Source organism: Diplotaxodon limnothrissa, linkage group LG13, assembly GCF_057381915.1.
Source record: "Diplotaxodon limnothrissa isolate DT_005_m linkage group LG13, D_limnothrissa_male_GT1.1, whole genome shotgun sequence".
In the NCBI taxonomy this organism is placed as follows: Eukaryota; Metazoa; Chordata; class Actinopteri; order Cichliformes; family Cichlidae; genus Diplotaxodon; species Diplotaxodon limnothrissa.
The window spans coordinates 15,585,771-15,607,869 of record NC_140608.1 but is presented as its reverse complement, the minus strand read 5'-3'; the positions used below and the strand labels follow the sequence as shown (position 1 = coordinate 15,607,869).

General features: G+C 40.6%; 1 protein-coding gene across 6 annotated transcripts in view; it reads left to right on the top strand.

Moving 5' to 3' along the window:
* dst (dystonin) overlaps positions 1-22,099 on the top strand; it is a 98,427-nt gene that overhangs the window by 75,235 nt on the left and 1,093 nt on the right. For 3 of the 6 annotated variants that reach the window (XM_085368750.1, XM_085368748.1, XM_085368746.1), the window contains 40 exons: positions 174-340; positions 480-639; positions 861-1,187; positions 1,343-1,427; positions 2,123-2,364; positions 2,460-2,666; positions 2,760-2,879; positions 3,012-3,119; positions 3,207-3,425; positions 3,513-3,716; positions 4,028-4,259; positions 4,487-4,713; positions 4,818-4,940; positions 5,025-5,126; positions 5,990-6,091; positions 6,445-6,618; positions 6,879-7,034; positions 7,300-7,497; positions 7,826-7,954; positions 8,519-8,689; positions 9,672-9,827; positions 10,171-10,377; positions 10,635-10,754; positions 11,285-11,454; positions 11,534-11,693; positions 12,230-12,424; positions 12,511-12,639; positions 12,996-13,139; positions 13,429-13,617; positions 13,743-13,872; positions 14,065-14,228; positions 14,316-14,478; positions 14,563-14,717; positions 14,798-14,872; positions 15,073-15,090; positions 17,906-18,023; positions 18,655-18,768; positions 20,781-20,971; positions 21,220-21,330; positions 21,881-22,007. In XM_085368750.1, coding sequence (XP_085224876.1) covers positions 174-340; positions 480-639; positions 861-1,187; positions 1,343-1,427; positions 2,123-2,364; positions 2,460-2,666; positions 2,760-2,879; positions 3,012-3,119; positions 3,207-3,425; positions 3,513-3,716; positions 4,028-4,259; positions 4,487-4,713; positions 4,818-4,940; positions 5,025-5,126; positions 5,990-6,091; positions 6,445-6,618; positions 6,879-7,034; positions 7,300-7,497; positions 7,826-7,954; positions 8,519-8,689; positions 9,672-9,827; positions 10,171-10,377; positions 10,635-10,754; positions 11,285-11,454; positions 11,534-11,693; positions 12,230-12,424; positions 12,511-12,639; positions 12,996-13,139; positions 13,429-13,617; positions 13,743-13,872; positions 14,065-14,228; positions 14,316-14,478; positions 14,563-14,717; positions 14,798-14,872; positions 15,073-15,090; positions 17,906-18,023; positions 18,655-18,768; positions 20,781-20,971; positions 21,220-21,330; positions 21,881-22,007 — 6,289 coding nt within the window. Of the gene's footprint in view, positions 1-173; positions 341-479; positions 640-860; positions 1,188-1,342; positions 1,428-2,122; positions 2,365-2,459; positions 2,667-2,759; positions 2,880-3,011; positions 3,120-3,206; positions 3,426-3,512; positions 3,717-4,027; positions 4,260-4,486; positions 4,714-4,817; positions 4,941-5,024; positions 5,127-5,989; positions 6,092-6,444; positions 6,619-6,878; positions 7,035-7,299; positions 7,498-7,825; positions 7,955-8,518; positions 8,690-9,671; positions 9,828-10,170; positions 10,378-10,634; positions 10,755-11,284; positions 11,455-11,533; positions 11,694-12,229; positions 12,425-12,510; positions 12,640-12,995; positions 13,140-13,428; positions 13,618-13,742; positions 13,873-14,064; positions 14,229-14,315; positions 14,479-14,562; positions 14,718-14,797; positions 14,873-15,072; positions 15,091-15,913; positions 16,031-17,905; positions 18,024-18,654; positions 18,769-20,780; positions 20,972-21,219; positions 21,331-21,880; positions 22,008-22,099 lie in introns of all 6 variants that reach the window. The other 3 variants (XM_085368752.1, XM_085368749.1, XM_085368751.1) reach the window with 2 other exon arrangements.

Sequence of the window (22,099 nt, the reverse complement as noted above, 5' to 3'; positions counted from 1 at the left end):
ATTAATTTTATTTAATTGGCATTAATTGTTAAAAACAAGTGTGGTACACAAAGCTTTGTGTTTAAAGAGCACTTCTTTTTTGTTGGGTAAATTTACTGGGTTTTTTTTTTTTCTTCAAAATAAAGCAATGAAAAGGCACCCAATGACTCTCTTTCTTTGTTTGCCTTTGACAGCTCTTACAGAGACTGCTGGACGACCGAAAGCCGACAGTGGAGCTGATAAAAAAGGAGGGAGGGAAGGTTGCTGAACTGGCAGAGTCTGTGGATAAGGAGAAAGTGGCAAAAGAGATTGAATGCCTGGGACAGAGGTGGGACACGCTTCTCAAGAAGGCTGAAAACAGGTTAGTATAAACACTGCAATGTAAAACCATAGACTGCATATAAAAGATGGGTGGATCCTCAATATTTAAAAGCGAAGGTGCATTCTTTCTAATGACCAGTAGGAGTAAGTCTGTTGGTTGGTATGATTTCAATCTCCAGGCACAAACAACTAGAGAGCATCTTAGTGGTGACTCAGCAGTTCCATGAGACTCTGGAGCCGCTGAGCGAGTGGCTGTCAGCCACAGAGAAACACCTCGCCAACTCTGAGCCAATAGGCACTGAGACTTCTAAGCTGGAAGATCAGATATCTCAGCACAAGGTAATATCCATCATTTTTCATCATTTCCATTTGTTTTCATGCTTTTTTTAAACTGTCAGTTAAGTTCACTTCAGTTTTATTCATTTTGCTTGTTACTTGTAAGTTTGCGCTTCTCATTATTTCCCATTCATCTTTCTAAATTTCAGTTGAATATTTTTTATCACGTGTTTGTTTTTTGTTTGTCATGTTTTCTTGGTCCATTTCCCATCCCCTGCCGCCAGGCATTAGAGGAGGAGATTATGAATCACAGTAAAGACCTGTTTCAGGCTGTCAATCTTGGCCAAATGCTCAAAACTGTGAGCTCAGTGGACGATAAGGAGTTTGTTCAGTCTAAACTGGACACCGCTCAGGCCAGTTACATAGAGCTCCAGGAGCGATGCAGGAGGAAAGCTGAAATGCTTCAGCAAGCTTTGGCAAATGCCCAGCTGTTTGGAGAGGATGAAGTGGCTCTCATGAACTGGCTCAACGAGATACACACAAGGCTGAGTGAAGTGTCGGTGGAAGACTACAGACTAGAGGTTCTTGAAAAGCAGCTGGCAGACCAACGGGTATACACTCCTCCTCAGGCCACACATTTTGTAGCCCTTTCATTTAAGTTGCATCAATCATGTTTCAGTTTATTTTGCTCTTTTGTGTGTCACCATAGGAACATTTCTTGTTACTCTCAGTGACTCTCTGAAGTCTGTTTTTTTTTTCTTTTCAGGCACTGCAAAATGATATTGGCTTAAGGAAGAAGAATGTTGACCAAGCCATCTCCAATGGGGTAGAGCTACTGAAGCAAACAACAGGCACGTCTTCATTTATCAGTGTAGCAAACAGTTCTGTCTCTGTACTACTCATCATAAGGTTTATTGCCCTTTTTATTGAGCAGTGACGTTTTGCATGAATTACGTTGTTTTCACATCTATGAACTTCTGCAGAGAAATAGATTTCTAATTTTTCAATGATGGTGAGATAACACCTGTCTGTCCAATGGGATTTATATTTGTTTATTGCCAACAGCCAGTTAGCTTAGCTTAGCATAATAGAAATGCTTAAAACACAGTAGCTGCTAGCCACCATCTATTTAATATAAATCTCCATATAAGTATATATTTTGTAGCAAAAAGAGAGCCCTGGTTGTGCAAATAAGCACGCTTTGTTACTTTTGGACAGGGGCAGGTAAACTTAAGGTTATGGATAAAACCCCTGTTCTCTGATTTGCATAGTACAGGACAAATACAATTTTTAAAAAAACTCCTTCTATGTTTGCAGCCTTTGTGATCAGCTTAGCTAACCTTCAGCTAGATGTATGTTGCTATAAATTTAATATGCAGATTGTAAATGACAACATTGTGTAGGATGCAGGCTTATTCTTTTCTGTTAACCTCATGAATTTTGGCCCGGAGTTCAGCTAGCAGGAAGTTGTTAGCATAAGGTATCTCTGTTTTAGAACAAAAGAAGCATATGACAGTGAACATTATTATTTACTTTATGTCTATAGGTGATGAGGTGATCGTTATCCAAGGCAAACTGGATGGAATAAAAACAAAATATGCTGAGATAAACTCTATGAGTGCCAGTGTTTTAAAGACACTGGAGCAGGTTTTGAGTCTGTCTTCTAAGCTGCAGCATACTCACACGGATCTGAGCTCATGGCTAGAGAAAGCAGAGGCTGAGATTAACAGCTTTGCTCATCAGGAGCCAGTCGGCGAGCAGCTGATTCATTCACAAAGCAGGCAGAAGGTAAGGAGTTCTACAACTTTGTCCAAAACATTGTAATTGTATTCATACAATGCAGCAATGCATTTATTACTTATGAACTGGTGCTTTCTGTCCAGGCCATGTTGAAAGAGATCAAAGACCAAAAACCAGTGTTGGACCAGCTGAATGAGTTGAGCAGTTCACTCTTGGATTTGATCCCCTGGCACACTCGTGAGAGTTTGGACAAACTTGTGTCTGAGGATAATGAGAGGTACAGAGCTGCCTATGACACTTTGACCCAGAAGGTCGACCAGATCAATGCTGACATACTCAAGTCACAACAGGTAAACCACATAACTTAACGCACTGCCTTTTATTCTCATTCGACTGTCTCTCTCTATTTTTTAAATGTATCTCTTGTTTTTTCTTGTTTCCAGTTTGAACAGGCCGCAGACAATGAACTCTCCTGGCTGACTGACGCTGAGGGGAAACTGCTATCGATGGGTGAGATCAGGCTGGAGCAGGACCAAACCACAGCTCAGCTCCAAGCACAGAAGGTTAGCCGTGTGTGTGTGTGTGTGTGTGCATGTCTGTGTGTGTGCGTACAGATCTCTATTTAAACAAATTAGAGTAAACACAGTGGTTTCTTTTGTTGACATACAGCCAAACTCACTCTACTGGTTTTACAGATTTTCTCCATGGACATCATGAGACACAAAGATGCTGTAGATGAGATTGTGAAAACAGGAAAGGCCATCATGACCAGCAAAAACCCAGAGGAGAAAGAAATCTTAAAGGTAAGAAAATATATTTCAAATTTCAGACATTTTTCAGTAAGAAAATGGACAGAAATTTCAAAATGATTCTTCTTGGGCTTCAATCAGGCCAAGACACAGACTCTCCTCGAGAAGTATGGTGTCGTCAGCCAGCTGAATTCAGAGCGTTGTCTGCAGCTTGAGCGAGCCCAGTCTCTTGCCACTCAGTTCTGGGAGACCTATGAGGAGCTGGGGCCATGGCTTCAGGAAACTTTAAACACCTTCAGCCAGTTACCCCCGCCTGCCATTGAGTACGACACGCTCAGGCAGCAACAAGAGGACCTCAGGGTAAGTGGTCAATGTGCGCTGATGCTCAACACAAAACATTTAATCACATAATTAAAAACTAAACTGATCATGTCACATCCTCTCCAGCAAATGCGGGAACTGATTGCAGAGCACAAGCCCCATATTGATAAGATGAATAAAACTGGTCCTCAGTTACTTGAGCTCAGCCCAGTGGAGGGTGAGCCCATCAGAGAGAAATACACAGCTACTGACCAACTTTACACCAAACTGAAAGCTGATGTCAAGCAGAGAGCTGCCACTTTGGATGAAGCCATCTCCAAATCCACTCAGGTAAGCAGTAGCTGTTTATTAGGTTTGATTATTTGATAATATATGATTATTGGGAATAATTAAGTTGATCATAGTGATGTCTGGTGCAAATGGTGGTCATAGTTTGCAAATGTAAACATCAACATTACCTTGGCTGTTAATTGTCTATTCAGTTAGTTGAGTAGCTTTTACATTTTTGAATATGTGCAAATTTGTCAAAGTAAAAAATAATTATACAGACGTGTTCTTGTTTCAAGGTAACTTTCCATAATAAAAACCCATGATATAAATTATATATGCAAACTGACGTGTTTCCTTTCCTCCTTTTCCAGTTCCATGATAAAATTGATCCCATGCTCGAATCCCTGGAACGGATCGCTGAACGCCTCCATCAGCCTCCATCCATCTCAGTGGAGGTGGACAAGATCAGGGAGCAGATTACAGAAAATAAGACGGTCTCTGTGGATTTGGAGAAGCTGCAGCCATCTTATGAGACACTGAAGCAACGAGGTGAAGAGATGATTGCACGATCCGAAGGGGCAGACAAGGACCTGTCTGCCAAAGGTACGGTATAGATATGCTTTCAATCATTTTTTATACATTTATTATTATTTATCAAACATCAAGCTTTTCTCCAGGTGCATGTAGCTTTTATGTATTTCCTTTTTCAGGATAACTAACGAATCAAGAAAAAGTCCAAGTTTCCCGCTGTAAATGTTGCTGTAAACGTGGAAAAACTTTCTTTGCCTCATTTTGTATTCCTCCTAATTGTGACTTTTTCTCTGTACAAGCTGTGCAAGACAAACTGGACCGCATGGTTTTCCTGTGGAACGACATCCAGGCATTGGTGGAAGAGCGGGAGGCGAAGCTGCTGGATGTGATGGACCTCGCAGACAAGTTCTGGTGTGACCACACCGCCCTCATCGTCACCATTAAGGACAGCCACGACCTGCTGAGGGAGCTGGAGGAGCCCGGAGTCGATCCTTCAGTCGTCAAACAGCAACAGGAATTTGTGGAGGTAAATAAAAAACCTATTACTTTTGATCATTAACAAATGGATAATTAAGAGAGGTGGTGCACTTTGATTATTAAATAATTAAAAAAAACAATGCATCCATACAGGGATTTAAGGAGGAGATTGATGGGCTGCAGGAGGAACTCGATGGGGTTCGAAACCAGGGTGCGGAGCTCATGACTGCCTGCGGGGAACCCGATAAACCTGTGATAAAGAAGAGCTTGGATGAAGTAATAGACTACACTGAAAAGCACTCACTCTACAGGTTTTGCCTACAAGATAATCATGCTAAAATATTTGTGTTATTTTTTCAGGTGAATACAGCGTGGGAGAATCTCAATAAGACGTGGAAGGAGAGAGGAGAGAGACTGGAAGAAGCCATGCAAGCTGCTGTGCAGTTTCAAGATGGCCTGCAGGTGCTTTGATCACTGCCTCAAGAGCAACACAATCAGAAAATTAAAGGGTTTAGAATATTTAAAAAGTTTTGAAACAGCAGACCTTTTCCAAAACTTCCCAGTCACGGTTCTCGTGGTTTTTAACTTTATTTGATGTGATCTTTTGGAAGCCTAGGAGTAACCCTTGAAGCTATTTTATTGACGTGGGGTTTCTCTCATATATCAGGCCTGCTTATAGAACAAAACACTGAGCATGCAAGTTAATAAGGGTTGTCTCTGCCTGTGTAGCTATCCTTGGAAAAACCTGGAAACTGTTCTAAGGGTCATCAAACCACATCTTTATTAATATATATATAGAGGTGTCAGATTAAGAGGGAATGTCATCTTTAAGGGCTAAATACTTAATATCAAGCTACACAATATACAAGCACTTGTTCATCACAAGATGTTTGATATTTAACAGATACAGTGAGCCAGGGAGTTTCCGAGGCCTTTTGATGAAACCACATATTACCATGCAGTGTATCTAACAGTTGATATAACATCTCATGAGAGCTCTACTGATTTTGAAACACCAGCCAGAGCGTGGTCGTGATATATTTGGCTCAAACATTAACTAGTGTGTAAGAAAGTTTCACGGTGAGGAAGGATTCTTTTACACAAGTTTAAATCTCCTCTTTGCACTTCTTCAGCACATTGGCATGTAACCTCAGGGCTTGTTTGGGTTTTTTTTTTCATTTTCTTTGTGTATAATTTTCTAATTTATCAGCCAAACAGACCAACTGTAAGATTCAGGGCATAACTTTAAACTCAGTTTGAAACTTGACACCCTGTGCACCCAGCTTTGTTCTCTCACTAACAATGGTTTCCAACGCTGTATGCAGGGTATGTTTGACTGGGTGGATATTCTGGAGAGCAAGCTGGATTCAATGTCACCTGTGGGCACGGATCTGGAAACCGTCAAGCAGCAGATTGTGGAACTCAAGGTACAGTCTTGTAGATTTGTTTTGTTTTGTTTTTTTAGATCAAAACATCATTCACAAAAACAGAAATATTATTATTGTTATAGCTCTTCTCAGACTTTTCAATTCTTTTAACTTGACTCCTTGATGTTAGAGCAGCTGTGTCAAACACCAGCTGTGTTTATGCTGAGTTCTCGATTCATGGTCTGCTTTGTGTTAGTTCAAAAGCACTAAGAAAATGGCTTCATAAAGTAGCCGGATTTACTTTGATGTACAATAAGACAAATCTTGTTCTGAAAACACAAAGCTGGTATTGTCTGTGCGTCCTTCTTTCTGTTGACTGATTGGGTGTACCGCTGCATGTGCTGGGTTGCCAGGAGTTCAAAGGAGAAGCGTACCAGCTACAGATTGAGATGGAGCGTCTGAACCACCAGGCCGGCCTCCTGCTGAAGAAGGTGACAGAGGAGGCTGACCGCTCCGCCATCCAGGAGCCGATGTCTGAACTCAAAATGCTTTGGGACAACCTGGATGAGAAGATCATCAGTCGGCAGGTCAGCGAGAGAAAGAAGCAGAAGGGGAGCTTCACACCGAAAGTGCAAGCTATATAAGAAAACAGAAACGCTGACACTGATATCTAAATTTAAAAGGAATGGCAATATCATGTTTAAACAAGGTCTGCAATCATTCTGTGAAATATATTGTATAGTACCTCTACAGCTTCTTGTGGGCTAGAAACCAGACTCAGCAATGGCTTAAACAGTTTGTTTTCTCTCCCTGCAAAATTAAATGGTTTAATCTGTCATTAATCCAGCACAAACTGGAGGGAGGCCTTCTCGCACTGGGGCAGTTCCAGCATGCACTGGATGAGCTGCTGGCCTGGATGAGCCACACTGAGGAGCTGCTCAATGAACAGAAAAATGCTGGAGGAGACCCCAAAGCCATCGAGATAGAGCTCGCCAAGCACAACGTATGACAAACCTCTTATTTTGTGGTTTTTTAGGGGGCTATTTTTCAAATAAGTCCTTTCAGTTCAGTTTAGTTCAATTTTATTTGTATAGCCCAGTATCACATACAAAAATGTAAAACACTTCACAGGCATTAAAACCATATTAAGTAAACATTTATGGTATCTGTCAGTGTGCTGTTTATTACAGTAAATTAGTCATTATCCACTTTGTGCTTAATATCCATCTGCACAACATCTTGCCGTTCCTGCTGATTTATCTCTGCAGGTCCTCCAGATAGATGTGTTGGCTCACAAGTCAACAGTCGAGACAGTGAACAAAGCCGGCAATGATCTGGTGCAGTCCAGCGCTGGAGAGGAAGCTTCTAGTCTGCAGAGCAAACTGGAGAATCTGAACCAGCGATGGAAAGCCATCCTGGAAAAGACGGAGCAGAGGAAGCAACAGCTGGAAAGCTCTCTGCTTCAGGTATATTAAAAAAAGTTAACCTGTGTCTCATTTCTTGTTAAATTGTGAGAAAATAGTTTTTAGGTCGAAGTCAAAAAGCTCTGCAGGGAGGAGAGACTTCTCTCCCTACCCCCTTCTTATTATTCGATTTGCATCCTGAAAGCTAAAGTAAATCATTCTATTGTTTTCACTTTAAGGTTTTAATTCATTATGAAACAGGCTTATAAATACCGAGCTAAATGAATCCAAGGAATTAAAAACTCACACATCCTCCTCTCTGAATCACAGGTTGCTAATAGCGAGTGTGTGAGGCACCTTTTGTCCTGACTCAGGTTGAATTGTGTTGCAGGCTCAGGGTTTCCATGGTGAGATAGAAGACATGCAGCAGTGGCTGAAAGACACAGAACGTCAGCTGTTGGCATCAAAGGCTGTGGGAGGCTTACCAGACACGGCCCGGGAGCAGCTTAACGCCCATCTGGTATGTGTTTAACAATATGAGAGGCTGCATACAGATGGCAGACTTGGGAGGAGGTGACTGTCTTTTCTGTGTTTTATCTGAAGTGTGAAAATTAAACGACACTACAAAATACACTACTCTCATTGCCCTGCAGTCTGTGATAAAAAAGACCTCTTCAAGTGTTTCAAATTGATTCATCCGTATCTGACTATAATGAATTTAGGAATGTTTTCCTGCTTTGTCTTCCTACTTTGTAATGGAGACACTTTCACAGTGAGCTCTCCCTTAAGAGGCAGCAGTGGTGACAGTTCAGGGAACTGAAAACAGACAGATTACTTTCATCAAATTAGTAACATTATCCTGGTCAAATGTTTGTGAGAAACATGCTTCTGAGATGCTCGGCATGACTCACCATGCTCATTCTTTAACCATTTTCGAGTTACATTTGGACTAGCGACTGACAAATTCATCCCATTGAACACTGCAGAAATCCAAAAGTAACAATAGATCGGTCTTTAACTGTAATTCAGCCTGTTTGACAAAACCATCACTCTCCTCTGTGTTGTTGTTTTTTTTTCCTCACAGGAGTTGTGTTCTGCCTTTGAGTCAAAAGAGGAGCTGTATCAGGAGCTCCAGAACAAGGGTCAGCAACTGCTAACGATGATGCCCGAGGGTCCAGACAGTAACACGGAGCAGGACCTCGCCAACCTGAAGGAAAAATGGGAAGCGGTGCAAGCGAAGGTCGCTGAAAGAAAGGTAGGGGAATGACTGAATGGCTTTCACTGCCCTTAGCTTGATGACTCAGGATTTCAGATTAAGGGATCGCTGACACACACTTGAGCCATGACTGTGTGGTTGAAAGCTTCTAATCCCAGTGCCGATAACCAATGGTGTAAAGACAGAGCGCTGGCGAGGACACACAGGATGCGGTTACACTGTAGATCAGAGTGGAACAACAGTGGTGTCATACGTTTCCACAGTGTAGGGTTGACAAAACATCAGCTAATATTTAAGCCAAATGTCATCATTCACTTTGGGTTTTTTTTAGTTTTGTTGCTAAAATGTATAAAACACCACCACTGCTCTCAGATATGGTTCTCCTTATTTTAGCTGCTTCAACTTTTACTGTAACATCTTGCTTTTGCATCCTATTTACTTTGGCCCTCTTCCCAGGAAATCAAAGTCTGGTAAATCTTAGCGCTGGTCAGAGCTGCTGGCCAAACTCTCTACAGCCTTCCCTGTGATACCTCTGCAGTCAAGTGGCTTATTTTTCTGTAGGACATATGCACTGCTACAATACAATTCCATATTTAGCAAGACACTCGACATGACCCACGATAAATGGGAAAAACACATCAGCAGCCGTAATTCTCACCAGGTTTGTAATGTCATTAGCACAGCATTTACTGCCATGTGATGACCCTGAGCCACCGGCCTCAGCTGTACCAAACGGATGTTTTTCAGTGATGGAGTGGCTGTTTCCTTTACTCAATTAAAACCTCATGATGCCTCAGCCATCAGTCCCCTCCAGATATATTAACTTCCTCTCTTTAAATAGAGGTCATGTTTGGCACTGTTGAAGTGCAATTGTATCCCCCGCAGTGCCCTCTTTATCTGTTGCTATAACAACCAGAGATACTTTACACCGCTAAACAATGCACATGTGTTATAAACAGGATAGCGCTCTTTGATTTTTGTCCAGTATTACTTCAGTTTTTTTAACGTTTCGTCTCCACAGGTGAAACTAGAAGAAGCTTTGACTGTGGCTACAGATTTCCACAACTCCCTGCAAGATTTCATCAACTGGCTAACCCAAGCAGAGCAGACGCTGAACACAGTTTCGCCCGCTTCCCTCATACTGGAGACCATCATGTTTCAGATAGATGAGCATAAGGTACGTCTTTGCACGTGGAGGACAGGCCTTCTGGTCCAACTTTGCTTGATTACTAGACATTACTGCGGTAACGTCTAGTAGTCTTATTGAGTCGGTGAGAAATTAAAATTATTAGTACCCTGATTACCGGTTCATGATTACCAGCTCATCATTCTGCTTTGTCTTAAAGCCAACAATGACTTAATGGCATCTGTATTATCCTTGAGAACAGAGCTCATTAGCACATTACCCACATGACTTACATTTCCTCTGCTGTCAGTTGAAAAACCTTTATTCCTTTTTTATTGTTAGAACATCTGGCCTGAATCCTTTCCCTTTTCTCCCTCGCATTGTGTCTGTGCAGATGTTTGTGACGGAGGTAAACTCCCACAGAGAACACATTATTGAACTGGACAAGACGGGCACACATCTGAAGTACTTCAGCCAGAAACAGGATGTGGTCCTGATAAAGAACCTGCTGCTCAGCGTGCAAGGGCGCTGGGAGAAGCTGGTGCAGAGGTCTGTTGAGCGGGGTCGTCTACTGGACGACGCCAGGAAGAGGGCGAAGCAGGTACTGTTCTGTGAATATTTATGCTGAGTTTGAACAGGCATGACATCAGGACTTTTTATTATCATTGGAAAGCTCTGGAAATAGGATATTAAACCTGTTTCTTATTCTTTCTGCAGCCTATTACAGAACTTTCTGAATTATAGGGCCCTTCTGCTCCAATCATGCTAACATTAAGCAGGGCTCTGCCATAAATCTAGTGAACTCATACCTGTTTTTAAAATGCTTTACACTGTTTTTTGTTCTTAATTTTTCATTAGTTCCATGAAAATTTCAATAAACTGATGGAGTGGTTAGATGAATCTGAGAAGACTCTGGACTCTGAAGTGGAAATTGCCAATGATCCCGATAAAATCAAGACGCAGCTGGCACAGCACAAGGTAACTGAGAGAAAAATGTGTTAACACAGCCAGAGACATGGAGCAACATCTACAAAAAACGTTTCATTCATTAAACAGAAATATCTGAAACACCAGAGCTGGAATTTGAAAATGGGATCTGTTATTTGAAATTACAGAGTCAGTAGAATCCAAATGCTTACATTGCTGTTGACTATTGTTGTGTTTGTGGTGTTATGCTGGGAGATTGTGCTAATCTTGTCATAATCCCTGAATGGACCAAATGTTTTAAGGCTGCCCTAGCTTTTGGATACATTTAATCTCTATGGAGCAAGAGCTCTTGAGTTTTGACCTCCTTTTTGTTCTTCTCGCTGAAGACTGTATTCTTAATCACAAAAAGCACACACCACACGCAGATTAAGATACTGTTTGACATGCCAGTAGTAATAATAATAAAATCTCTTGAGATGATTTGCTGTTTCCATTTGAAGATAGAGGCATTATGAGTCCACTAAACCGGACCACTTGGGGGTTGTGTATATTATTTTTCCTTTTTTTTCCCCATCGTGCAGGAGTTCCAGAAAGCTCTTGGCAGCAAACACTCTGTGTATGATACCACCACTCGAACAGGACGGGCCTTGAAAGACAAGACCACTCTACAGGATGACAGACAGAAGCTGGACGACATGCTGAGTGAACTGAGGGACAAATGGGACACTGTTTGTGGGAAGTCAGTGGAAAGGTGAGGATTTTCTCCCAATGAGGGTTGTATTTCATTCTGCTAAACAGCCTCACTGTGAATATTTTGTTCTGTTCTGCAGACAAAACAAGCTGGAAGAGGCCTTGTTGTTCTCCGGCCAGTTTACAGATGCTCTCCAGGCTCTTATTGACTGGTTGTACAGGGTGGAACCTCAGCTGGCTGAGGACCAGCCCGTACATGGAGACATAGACCTGGTTCTCAACCTGATAGACAACCACAAGGTAGAGAACAGCACCACACCGAAGACCCAGGATCCCTTTGTTTTGTTGATTGGCCCATTTGTTGCTGACGTTAGTGGCAGAAATCAAGTGAAACCTTTCACTGCTGCCACGCCCAAACCTTTTATCATTCCTAACACAATACAAGACGAAAGAATCTTAAACTAACACGGGGGATAGACAATACATTAAAACAACAAAAGGGGAGGCATTGTATTACTTTCTCATTGAGAGTCTGTTTTCTTTCGGGTTGTGTATTGAGCAAAGCTTTGAAAATTGATGCTGGTGTGTTTTTCCTTACTCATTATTAATATTATATTAATAACATTCTTTGTGTTAGCATTTTATTGAAGTAAGAGGACAACAGATACTAAAAGCACCCTGTTTTATGCTTCTTGTCATTGGGCCAGCTGTGAAATAGAGACAAAAAGATGTTTTTTGAAATAATGTTTAAAATTAATTTAAGAATTTGTCATTTAAAAAACTGGATATTGTTAATATTTTGGCTGACTGTGTCCTCAAATGTCTCGTTACTGCAGGTTTTTCAGAAGGAGTTGGGAAAGCGGACGGTAAGCGTCCAGGCCCTCAAACGTTCAGCCAGGGAGCTGATTGAGAACACTCACGATGACTCCTCCTGGGTCAAAGTCCAGATGCTGGAGCTGAGCACGCGCTGGGAGACGGTGTGCAACCTGTCTGTGTCTAAGCAGACCCGGCTGGAGCAGGCTTTGGGCCAGGTATTCCTGACAGTACTCCAAACAATCACAAGGTAGAAGGTAAGTAAAGTATGTTAGCCTGACATATGCGTCTTCTCCCACTGCAGGCTGAAGAATTTCACTCTGCTGTTCACATCCTGCTGGAGTGGCTAGCTGAGGCAGAGCAAAGTTTGCGCTTCCATGGCAGCTTGCCCGACGATGAAGAAGCTCTGCGAGCGCTTATCGAACAACACAAGGTAAAGCAATGCAAATGATTCTGCTTTTTTTTATTTCAGAAAAAAACTTTTATGTCTTAAGTTGTTTCATATTTTTGTTGCTTTATTAAAGAAATAAAACACGTTGCCAATACTTTGCTTGAATAAACAGTTAAGATCCTGACTCTGTAATTGCAGCCTGTCTAAAAGTAGATGGCATGCTGCTTTCAGTGCCAAAAATATTTTTCTTAACTATGAGGTCATCTGATTAGAATTACTGGGCTCTGCTCCGGTTTTAAACCAAGTATGAGCAATGTTTTGTTTTTATTTTTAGATATGGGATGGGATAGTTTCGAATCCCAACGCTTTTTCAATTTAAAAAAAAAATTCTTTTAAAGGTGTTCATGAAAAAACTGGAAGAAAAGCGAGTGGCTCTAAATAAAGCGGCCAGTATGGGGGAGGCCATTCTCAGCATCTGCCATCCAGACTCTATCACAACCATCAAGCACTGGAACACCATCATTAAAGCCCGCTTTGAAGAGGTCAGTCCACTGTTTCATACCTTCAGGTTTAACAGAACACATTAACCTATTTTGATAAATTAAAATAAGGAAGAATTACTCATTTTAACAAGGGTTGGATCAGAAACTCTTTATAGCACTCAAAAAATCAGAGAAAAAGTTACTATGGATAGTCATTATATAAAAAAAAGTAATAATGATTCATCTTAGCAGGTAAACAAAATCAAGTTGTGTGCAGTTAACTTGATTTCAGTGTATCTGAAATTAATTTAGTTATTAGTAATATAAGTGTATTACTGCTGTTACACAGGTGCAGGCTTGGGCCAGACAGCACCAGCAGCGACTGGCCACAGCCCTCACTGAGCTGCTAGCTACTCAGGAGCTGCTGGAAAATCTTCTGACGTGGCTACAGTGGGCTGAGACCAACCTCAACGACAAGGATAAGGAGCCACTCCCTCAGGAGATCGAGGAGGTCAAAAACCTCATAGCAGAACACCAGGTACATCAAAAAAGCAAATGATAATAAATCAAATTTTATAACTTTCGTTTTTTTTTTAATTCCATATTTTAATGATTGCGTGGGCATTCAGTTAACAGTAGTTTACTGCTGCTCGCCCCCTGCAGGCATTCATGGAGGAAATGACCAGGAAGCAACCAGATGTTGACAAAATCACCAAGACACACAAAAGGAAGGCTGCTGCGGAGCCCCAGATCCAGTCTCAGATCCCCGTGTTGGACAAAGGAAGAGCTGGAAGTATGTATCCAATCACTGTTCCTCATAGAGTATGACCCGAGCCATCTGGCCATGCTCTGAATCACTTCAGGGTGACACGACATCCTCAATTTGCCCATTTTAGCACCTGGAATGATGTCAGTGTGAATGCATTCCTCCTGATTATATGGTGGAAACACAGTCATTTTAAAGTTTTTTGTCTTTCCCTTACAGGAAAACGTTCTCCCACGCAAGCGATGTATGCGTCATCAACACAAGCTCCCATTGAAACAAAGAACCCACGGGTTAACCTGCTGGTGACCAAGTGGCAGCACGTGTGGCTGCTGGCTTTGGACAGAAGGAGGAAACTCAATGATGCTTTGGACAGACTGGAGGAGGTAATCTAGCAAAATCTGCAGACATTTTTCTGCAAATTTCTAGCTTTTTAGTTATTAATGTTGACCTTTCTTTCTTTATCTGCTCAGCTGAAAGAATTTGCCAACTTTGACTTTGATGTGTGGCGGAAACGTTACATGCGCTGGATGAACCATAAAAAGTCTCGCGTCATGGACTTCTTCCGCCGCATTGACAAAGACCAAGACGGCAAAGTGACGCGACAGGAGTTCATAGAAGGCATCCTCTCCTCCAGTAAGTGTCAGACTCAAAGCTGAAAAACATCTACACCGCTGAACAAAATGCTCCTTTTTGCAACACTCAGTGTCTCTTCAACAGAATTCCCAACAAGTCGTCTGGAGATGAGCGCCGTGGCAGACATCTTTGACAGAGACGGTGACGGCTACATTGACTACTACGAGTTTGTAGCAGCTCTACATCCCAACAAAGACGCTTACAAACCACTAACAGATGCTGACAAAATTGAGGACGAGGTAATAAGAACGCCTGCGGCATTAATTTCACATTTTCAAATGTGAGGCGTCGCTTAATAAAAAAAATGATGCGTTCGCAGGTCACGCGCCAAGTGGCGAAGTGCAAATGTCCAAAACGATTCCAGGTGGAGCAAATTGGTGCCAATAAATACCGGGTAAGCACATTTTTATGTGTTTGGCTTATCTAACAGTGAAATTTTTTTAAGCAATACAAGCTGTGACATGGTTATGAAATAATTTAAAATAAAAGACTTTTCAGGGAATACTCTTGTTAAAGGTAAGTGTTGAACATGATGACAAAAGTGCGAATGTGTGCTAACCTTTTTATATTTTTTATTGTTCCTCACATCACCAGTTCTACCTTGGAAATCAGGTACATCCTCTTTTCTTTCCCTCCTTCTCTTCTGTGCCTTATCGAGCCTTGCGTCCTTTTTTCGTTTACCACGTTTGCTGTCCAATTAACACTTTCTGCCCAGATTCCTGGCTGATGTTCTCAGATGTTCTGGAACTCAGAAGTAGAAATAAAAAAAGTCTATGGCCTGCTGATTTAATCTAACTTTATTTAACACTGGCCTGAGATGTGTGTTTGGTCTGAGAATTTATGGTAGCTTCACACATAACTCTAAATCTGATTTAAAATGAGTAAATGAAAGAAGCATGCTTTCAAGTTTTATGGCAGTCGACGTTTATGTCCAATCTAAATTTGTTCTTTTCACATAGGTTATGTTTTTTGGGGGGAAATAAGACTTATTTGCGTTATAATTAGTGCAATTAATGTTTCTATATATATATATATATATCTGTATATCTGCTTTTGAGTTTCAGAAAATGCAATATTGGCGTGCCAGTACCATTTCAGCCCATATTTTACTGGTTCATGGGCATAAATTCATCTGCTGGGCATACAATAATGCTTTCTGTGTGCTTGCCTTTGGTGCTTCAGTGTCATGGGAATGATTTACCTCAGCACTGGCTGACACTATTTATTACATTATTTGGGCAACTTTGATGATTTCAATGAACACGTTGCTTTTCACTTCTCTTACTTTGTTAATATGTGCTGGCAACCTGCATGTCGGAAAAAGGTCATTACTGAGGGGTCAGTGAGAGGGGATAGGGGCGTTAGTGATGCTTTATGAACTAGTTTGTATTATTGTTATCACACAACAATAAATTAAAAATAATTCTTTTGACAGTTTGGTCTGGTTCACTGCTTACATGACTCCTTAATCGGCGATGAGACAATAGCAAACAGGGAAAATCAAAATCTTACCCCCCACCTACACGTTGCAGTTTTGGAAAGCTGTATTCTGGTAAATGGTTATTCTTAAGCTGTTTCTTGTGCCTCCTTTTACTCCAGATCATCATCACCTTTAATGTATTTGATCACTAGACTCACCAGTGGCATTAAATCATTATGATAATCATACAAGTGCAGGATTTTTGTTATCAGTTAAAGAGATACCATATGATAATAGGAAGTTAGTGGACCGTCATCAGTGTTTGGTCATGTCTGCGTGTCACACTGTGGTGGTGGATTTAGACAGAAGTGATTTGAACCATTCCTCATGTGTGCCATTTGGAGCTAGCTGCATTGGATCTGCATCAGTGTCAATGCATCCTGAGTATTTGTAGCTGTAGAAAGTGCAACAAAGTGCTGGATTGTAGGAGATTGATGTTTGTGCGTTTGATCAGAATGTGATGTTGATTTTGACAGAAAGCATGCACGCTGTAATTGCAAACTCCGTTTTTGTGCCTGATGCTCATGGTCTCATCCAACTGGCTGACATGTGTGGTATGCCCTCATAAAGCTTGAATCATTCTCCCCATAACATGCTCACTGTTCCTATGTCTGCTATGTGTGGTAGGTGACATGAAGTCAAATTATTACACACTGGGGCCCCCTGGTGGTGTAATCATGTGCCTTCAGTTATGGTGTTTTTTTTTCTTCACAGGCTCCTTCTGCAGTAAAAGTGGAGTCTTACATTGCTGAGATAAAGCCAGACACATAGACATTACAACCAGAAACCACAATTACACAGTGATCACTGAAAAAAGAGAGGAAAAAATAGGCTGGTTAAGTTTGTAAAGCTGTGAAGTTTGATGTATTTACTGCTTTACAACATCTCATATTAAGTTAACCCTCAACAGCAGCAGGTATGAATGTAGAGCCTGACTGATGATATGGCTTTGAGGCTGATTCTGATAGCTCTAATTAAAAATACAAATGAAATTATATGATTAAAGGAAAAAACGTTATTTGCTAATCTGTCAGCATCAGCATTTATTGGGATTGATAAATGAAAATTAAAAAGTAAAAAAGAGACGGGAGAAATAACCATTCAACCATGTTATGAGTGTTGATGTGTGTCCACCAGAGGGCGCTCTGAAAACATTCCGAGCAGAGGTGGGCATGTAAATAAATAACTTCACATAACCAATGTGAGGTTTTTTGTGCATGACAGAGAAAAATATATTGGCCATTGGAATATCATTGGTACGGGTATCAGTAAAAATCATTTGGGCTTCACAAAATTCATGATAATGTCACAAAAAGCTCTTTTTGAACGTTATGTTGTGTAATTATTTTATTGTCTTATTTACACAGATACCAATATCCTGTATGGGATATCTGAAGTAAATGAATATCAACTAACAAAATCAGTCAGGCTCTACTTCAAGTTGTAGTGTATAGTAAATGAATCAATGACTATGAAGTAGTCAGTTCACTGTAGCATGAACTCAATGAGTAACTAGAACTAGTAACTAGAACTAGTAAAACAATAGCACACGCTTGTAGAAAAAAAAAAAGTTGGATTGACCTTTGTGTAATTTGTGTTCTGTTGTGTCTGAGAATGAAAAGATAAAATTCATGTTTTTGTGTCAAAATCTGTTTGTGTTTATGATTGTATGTCTACGTGTGTGTGTTTAAACCTGTACAACATATAAGAGAAACCAGAAGCAGACGTGAATCTTTTCCGACAGGTCGTTTTTGAAGCTCAGTGAAATAATCTGGATGAAAGCCATCTGCTCCCCCACAATTAAAATAATTAGCTGGAATAAATGTAACTCTTCATTCCACTCTGGTTTCCAGTGTTGCACAGCTTCTGGTCTGCAGTGTGGATGTGCTCACAGGAAGGTCAGGTTTTTCACACATTCCCCTCTCTATTTTCCTTCCCCCATCGCAGTTTGGAGACTCTCAGCAGCTTCGCCTTGTGAGAATTTTGCGCAGCACTGTGATGGTGCGGGTGGGAGGAGGCTGGATGGCACTGGACGAGTTTCTGGTGAAGAATGACCCCTGTCGAGGTGAGTTCAAAGGTTAACTTTGAGGAGTCACGATCCAATTTTGTTTAAAGGTCAGCTGTTGTACTGACTTTCACTTTCTTTGTTCGCGTGCGATGAAAGAATTTGATTGTATATCATTGTTTTTTACTACCCACACATGGAGGATGATGATGATCTGGATTAAGATTACTGTGTATTCAGTGATGTTAGCTCAGTTATTGAAACATGAAACGTAACTACTGTCCAATGTCTATTTATATAGGCCTGTTTGAAATGGCAACTTGGAGCTTAAAAATAGAAGATATATCACATATATCGATAATTCATGCAATATATTATATTATATTATATCTTTACATAATATACTGCAATTTTCTGAGGGTTAAAATGAGTTTATTTTCTTTTGTTCCCGCTATCTCAACACTGAATGCTTGAATGAGATAACACAGTTAAATCATCTGTTAAAAATATATTTCATTTGTAAGCATATTTTTATTAACAGTGCTGCCTACATATATACTTATATATACCATAATGCGACCCACATTTAGCTTTGGTACTCTGACATGTTTCTGCTAGCATCTGTATTAATGATTAATTTCTGTTTTTCCCACTAAACCCGCCTCCTGCTCAACATGAACATTTCTTCTAGTGCATCACCACGGGAGCAAAATGTTGCGCTCGGAATCAAACTCTTCAATTACTCAGTCTCCTATAGGTTGGCAAATCTCAAACTTTCTCACTTTGCTCCATGAACCCACCAGTGGTATGTGTGTCTGCACATCCGAGCTTGTGTTGGTCCTGGTGTGTGCCGTACTGTAGCTGCGTGTGAGCGCTCAGTGTGAAAGAATGTCATCCTCGGAAACCGGCTCCACCTGCAGTCAGCTGTCGTTCAGCTGCGGCTGGTTTTCATGCATGCAGTTGTTTGTGGGAATCACATCACCTTCGAGCACTTCAGCACAATGAAACTGGCTCATTTTACTCGCGCCGCATGTCATAGGGAGCTCTGAGTCAAGCTTCTTTTTACAGTCCAGGGTTCGAGCTGTGCTTATCTGACTGTATTGCCTGGTAGTATAGGCTCCTTCATAGGGGAAAATGGTTACATTGCCTCTATGAAACACACGCCACAAAACCGAAGCAGTATTTCTTACACCATTTACTTTGTTTGACAGGGTGGCTTAGTGTTTAAAACTGCATGCAGGTCTGTTTGTTTTCAATGTAACCGTACTGTTTAGTTTATACACTGTAGTTTAGTTTCCTATAATTCTTCTTCTTTGGTTTGTGAGAGTGTTTAGACTCACTTTGATTTATTTTAGTTTTCTCGCTGTCACTTATTCCACTACCGTTGCAACAGGAACTGGACGTCTGTTCAACAGTATGGATGAGATATGAAACTGCATGAGCTGTTTTGTTGTTGAGTCACATCATGATAACATTTCATTGGTCTGTTCTTTGGGGTCGCCTGGAAATTGCTGTGTAGTTCAGTGATGATTATAAGAAAAATACATTGGTAAATTTCCAATTCATGATATTACCGTTAGAAGCAACAGATTTCTACACAGCCGGGAATACAGCTTAGCATGCAGTGTTGTGCACGACAAGACATGCACAAGTCTGGAGCCACCCCTCATTTCTTTATATTTTGCATCGAAGGATCCAGAATGTTTGGTAAATTTTTGAAAGTGGTCTTGAGCAATAGTTCTTCTGGGTTTCTGGAGGTCTTTCAAAATGTTTCTTTGGACATTGGCTGCTTTTTCACTCATTTTTATTCTGACCAGCATCAGAGGAATGCTTTTTGTTTGTTAAGATGAATAACACCGTCCTGTGAATCATTAAAACATAAATCAAGGCACTTTACGCAGTGTTATCTACACACAACAGACAATCTAGCAAAGAGCCAGTTTTAAATGGTATATTTAGGTACTTGGTTACTAAGAGCCTGTTGCAAAAACTCATGTGGCTGTCAGGATGCAATTTTTAAGAATAAGGAACAGAGAAGAGGCTGATGCGCACCAAATTAGGCAAGAACTGTACTGAAAATAAGTGGCAACATGTCTTAAGGAGTGATAAATTTAAATTTGAAATTTTTGGTTCAAATAGTGATCAATATGTACTGAAGAAGTCAGGACAGACACAGCAGTAAGTGTCTGCAGCAATCTGTAAATCTCAGTGGGGTTCTGTCGTGGTTTGGAGCTTGGAGTCAGTGGTGTCGGGGATCTTGTCAAAATTGTTGGAATCATGAACAGAAAAAACTACCATTAGATTTGGATCCACATACATACAATACCATCTGGAGAGGATCTGACTGACAACAGCGTCATTTAACAGGATGACAGTGATCCTGAGCTCACAGTGAAACACTGTCTGTCATGGATTGGGCTCCCTTGAGCCTGAAGCTCAACATTATTATTGTGCAACAAAATGCAGCCAACATCTAAAAAAGAAATTTGAATATCCTTCAGTAAGATTGGAGAGCTATTCCTGAAGACTACTAAGTATCAGAAACTATAAGAAGCCTTTCATAAGAGAGTTCAAACTGTGCTGAAGAATAAAAGCTCATTAGAATTGTTCAGACTTCGCCTCATATACTGTTTTCCCATTTACTCTCAGTCTGCATGTTTTAATAAATCTCGGCATCTCTTTCCCATTTTTCTGGCACAATATAAAGAAATGAGGGGGTGGGTTGTTAACTCACCATCATCTTAATCACCATTAACACAAAAATAACAGTGACAGGTGTATTTGTGCATCATGGCTCATTTTGAGTGTCTTTCTTAGCTAAAGGCAGGACCAATGTGGAGCTGCGAGAGAAGTTCATCCTCCCAGAGGGAACCACTCAAGTGATGGCAAGCTTCCGCTACAGAGGCCGGAGGTCTCGGCCTTCATCTCGAGGAGCTTCTCCCAACAGATCCACCTCCAGTCAGAGCCTCCCCGTCCCCATCAACCCAGCAGCGACCAGCACACCCAAGGTGAGAGGCTACATCTGCCATTAGAGCTGGCTGCTGCCTCATTCTGTCTCACCCCCAACCTCTCCACCACCATCATGATTTTCCTCTCATTTATCTGCTTTTTAATTTGTTTTTGTTTTTTTTAATTACCCTTGCAGAATTTGGTCATTTTGTTGTTTGATTTCTGTGTTTCTTCCATCTAGTGTTCCTGATAGTTTTTGAGTTTGTGAATCCATTTCTCTGTCTTTTGATTTGCCGTTGTTCCCCAGAATCCCCAACACATAACCCGCAATTATGATAAACCATGGCTTACAAACAGCAAACCCTCCACTCCTCTTAAATCATCAGACTCCTTTGGGAGCCAAGGTTCATCCTCAGAGGTATAGTCATAATGCAGCACATGATGTGAAACACTTCAGATATATGACCCAACTGAAATCTATTGAAAAATCTTTTAAAAAAAAAATAAAAAAAAGAAGAAGCAAAAAGTGCCTTTTTGTAGATTTATTTCTGACTTCATTGGATTTGAAGATGCAAAATGAGCTTATTAGATTTTATTTGGGTTTGTAACCTTTATTTTTCTTGAATAATTGGCTCAATCACTAGCTCTTTTCTTTCCTAACCTTTATTTTTTATACCACTACATCATGTACAACTTCATATGTCGCCTCTGCATGTCATTAATGTCTAATGACGTATTGCTCTGCTGTACATGAATTCATACTAACTGCATCTGACAGATACACCTCAGTTATGGGAAAAATTATGATTTTACTAAAATGTTTCTTTTTTTTAAAATAAGAATTAAGACTAATTTTTATTACATATACATACTCAAGACTTTTATTTTTAAAAATTTGGTCTTCTATTTTTTTTTTTACTAATAATTGCATCTGATTACATTTTAATAAAAGTTTGTTTCTTTCGCAGAGTAATGCGGTTCAAGGCAGCAAATTGCGTTTGCCTGGGTACCTGTCCGGCAAAGGATTTCAGTCAGGTGAAGAAGGGAGCTTGATCAGTGCTGCTGTACTAAAAGCTCGAACGCAGGCAATAGGTGGTGAGTAGAAAGCATCATCTTTGCAACTTTTTCTCCACATCTATCCATCGCATTCACATGTAAATTTGAATTCCTTTTCAGTGTTTCTTAAA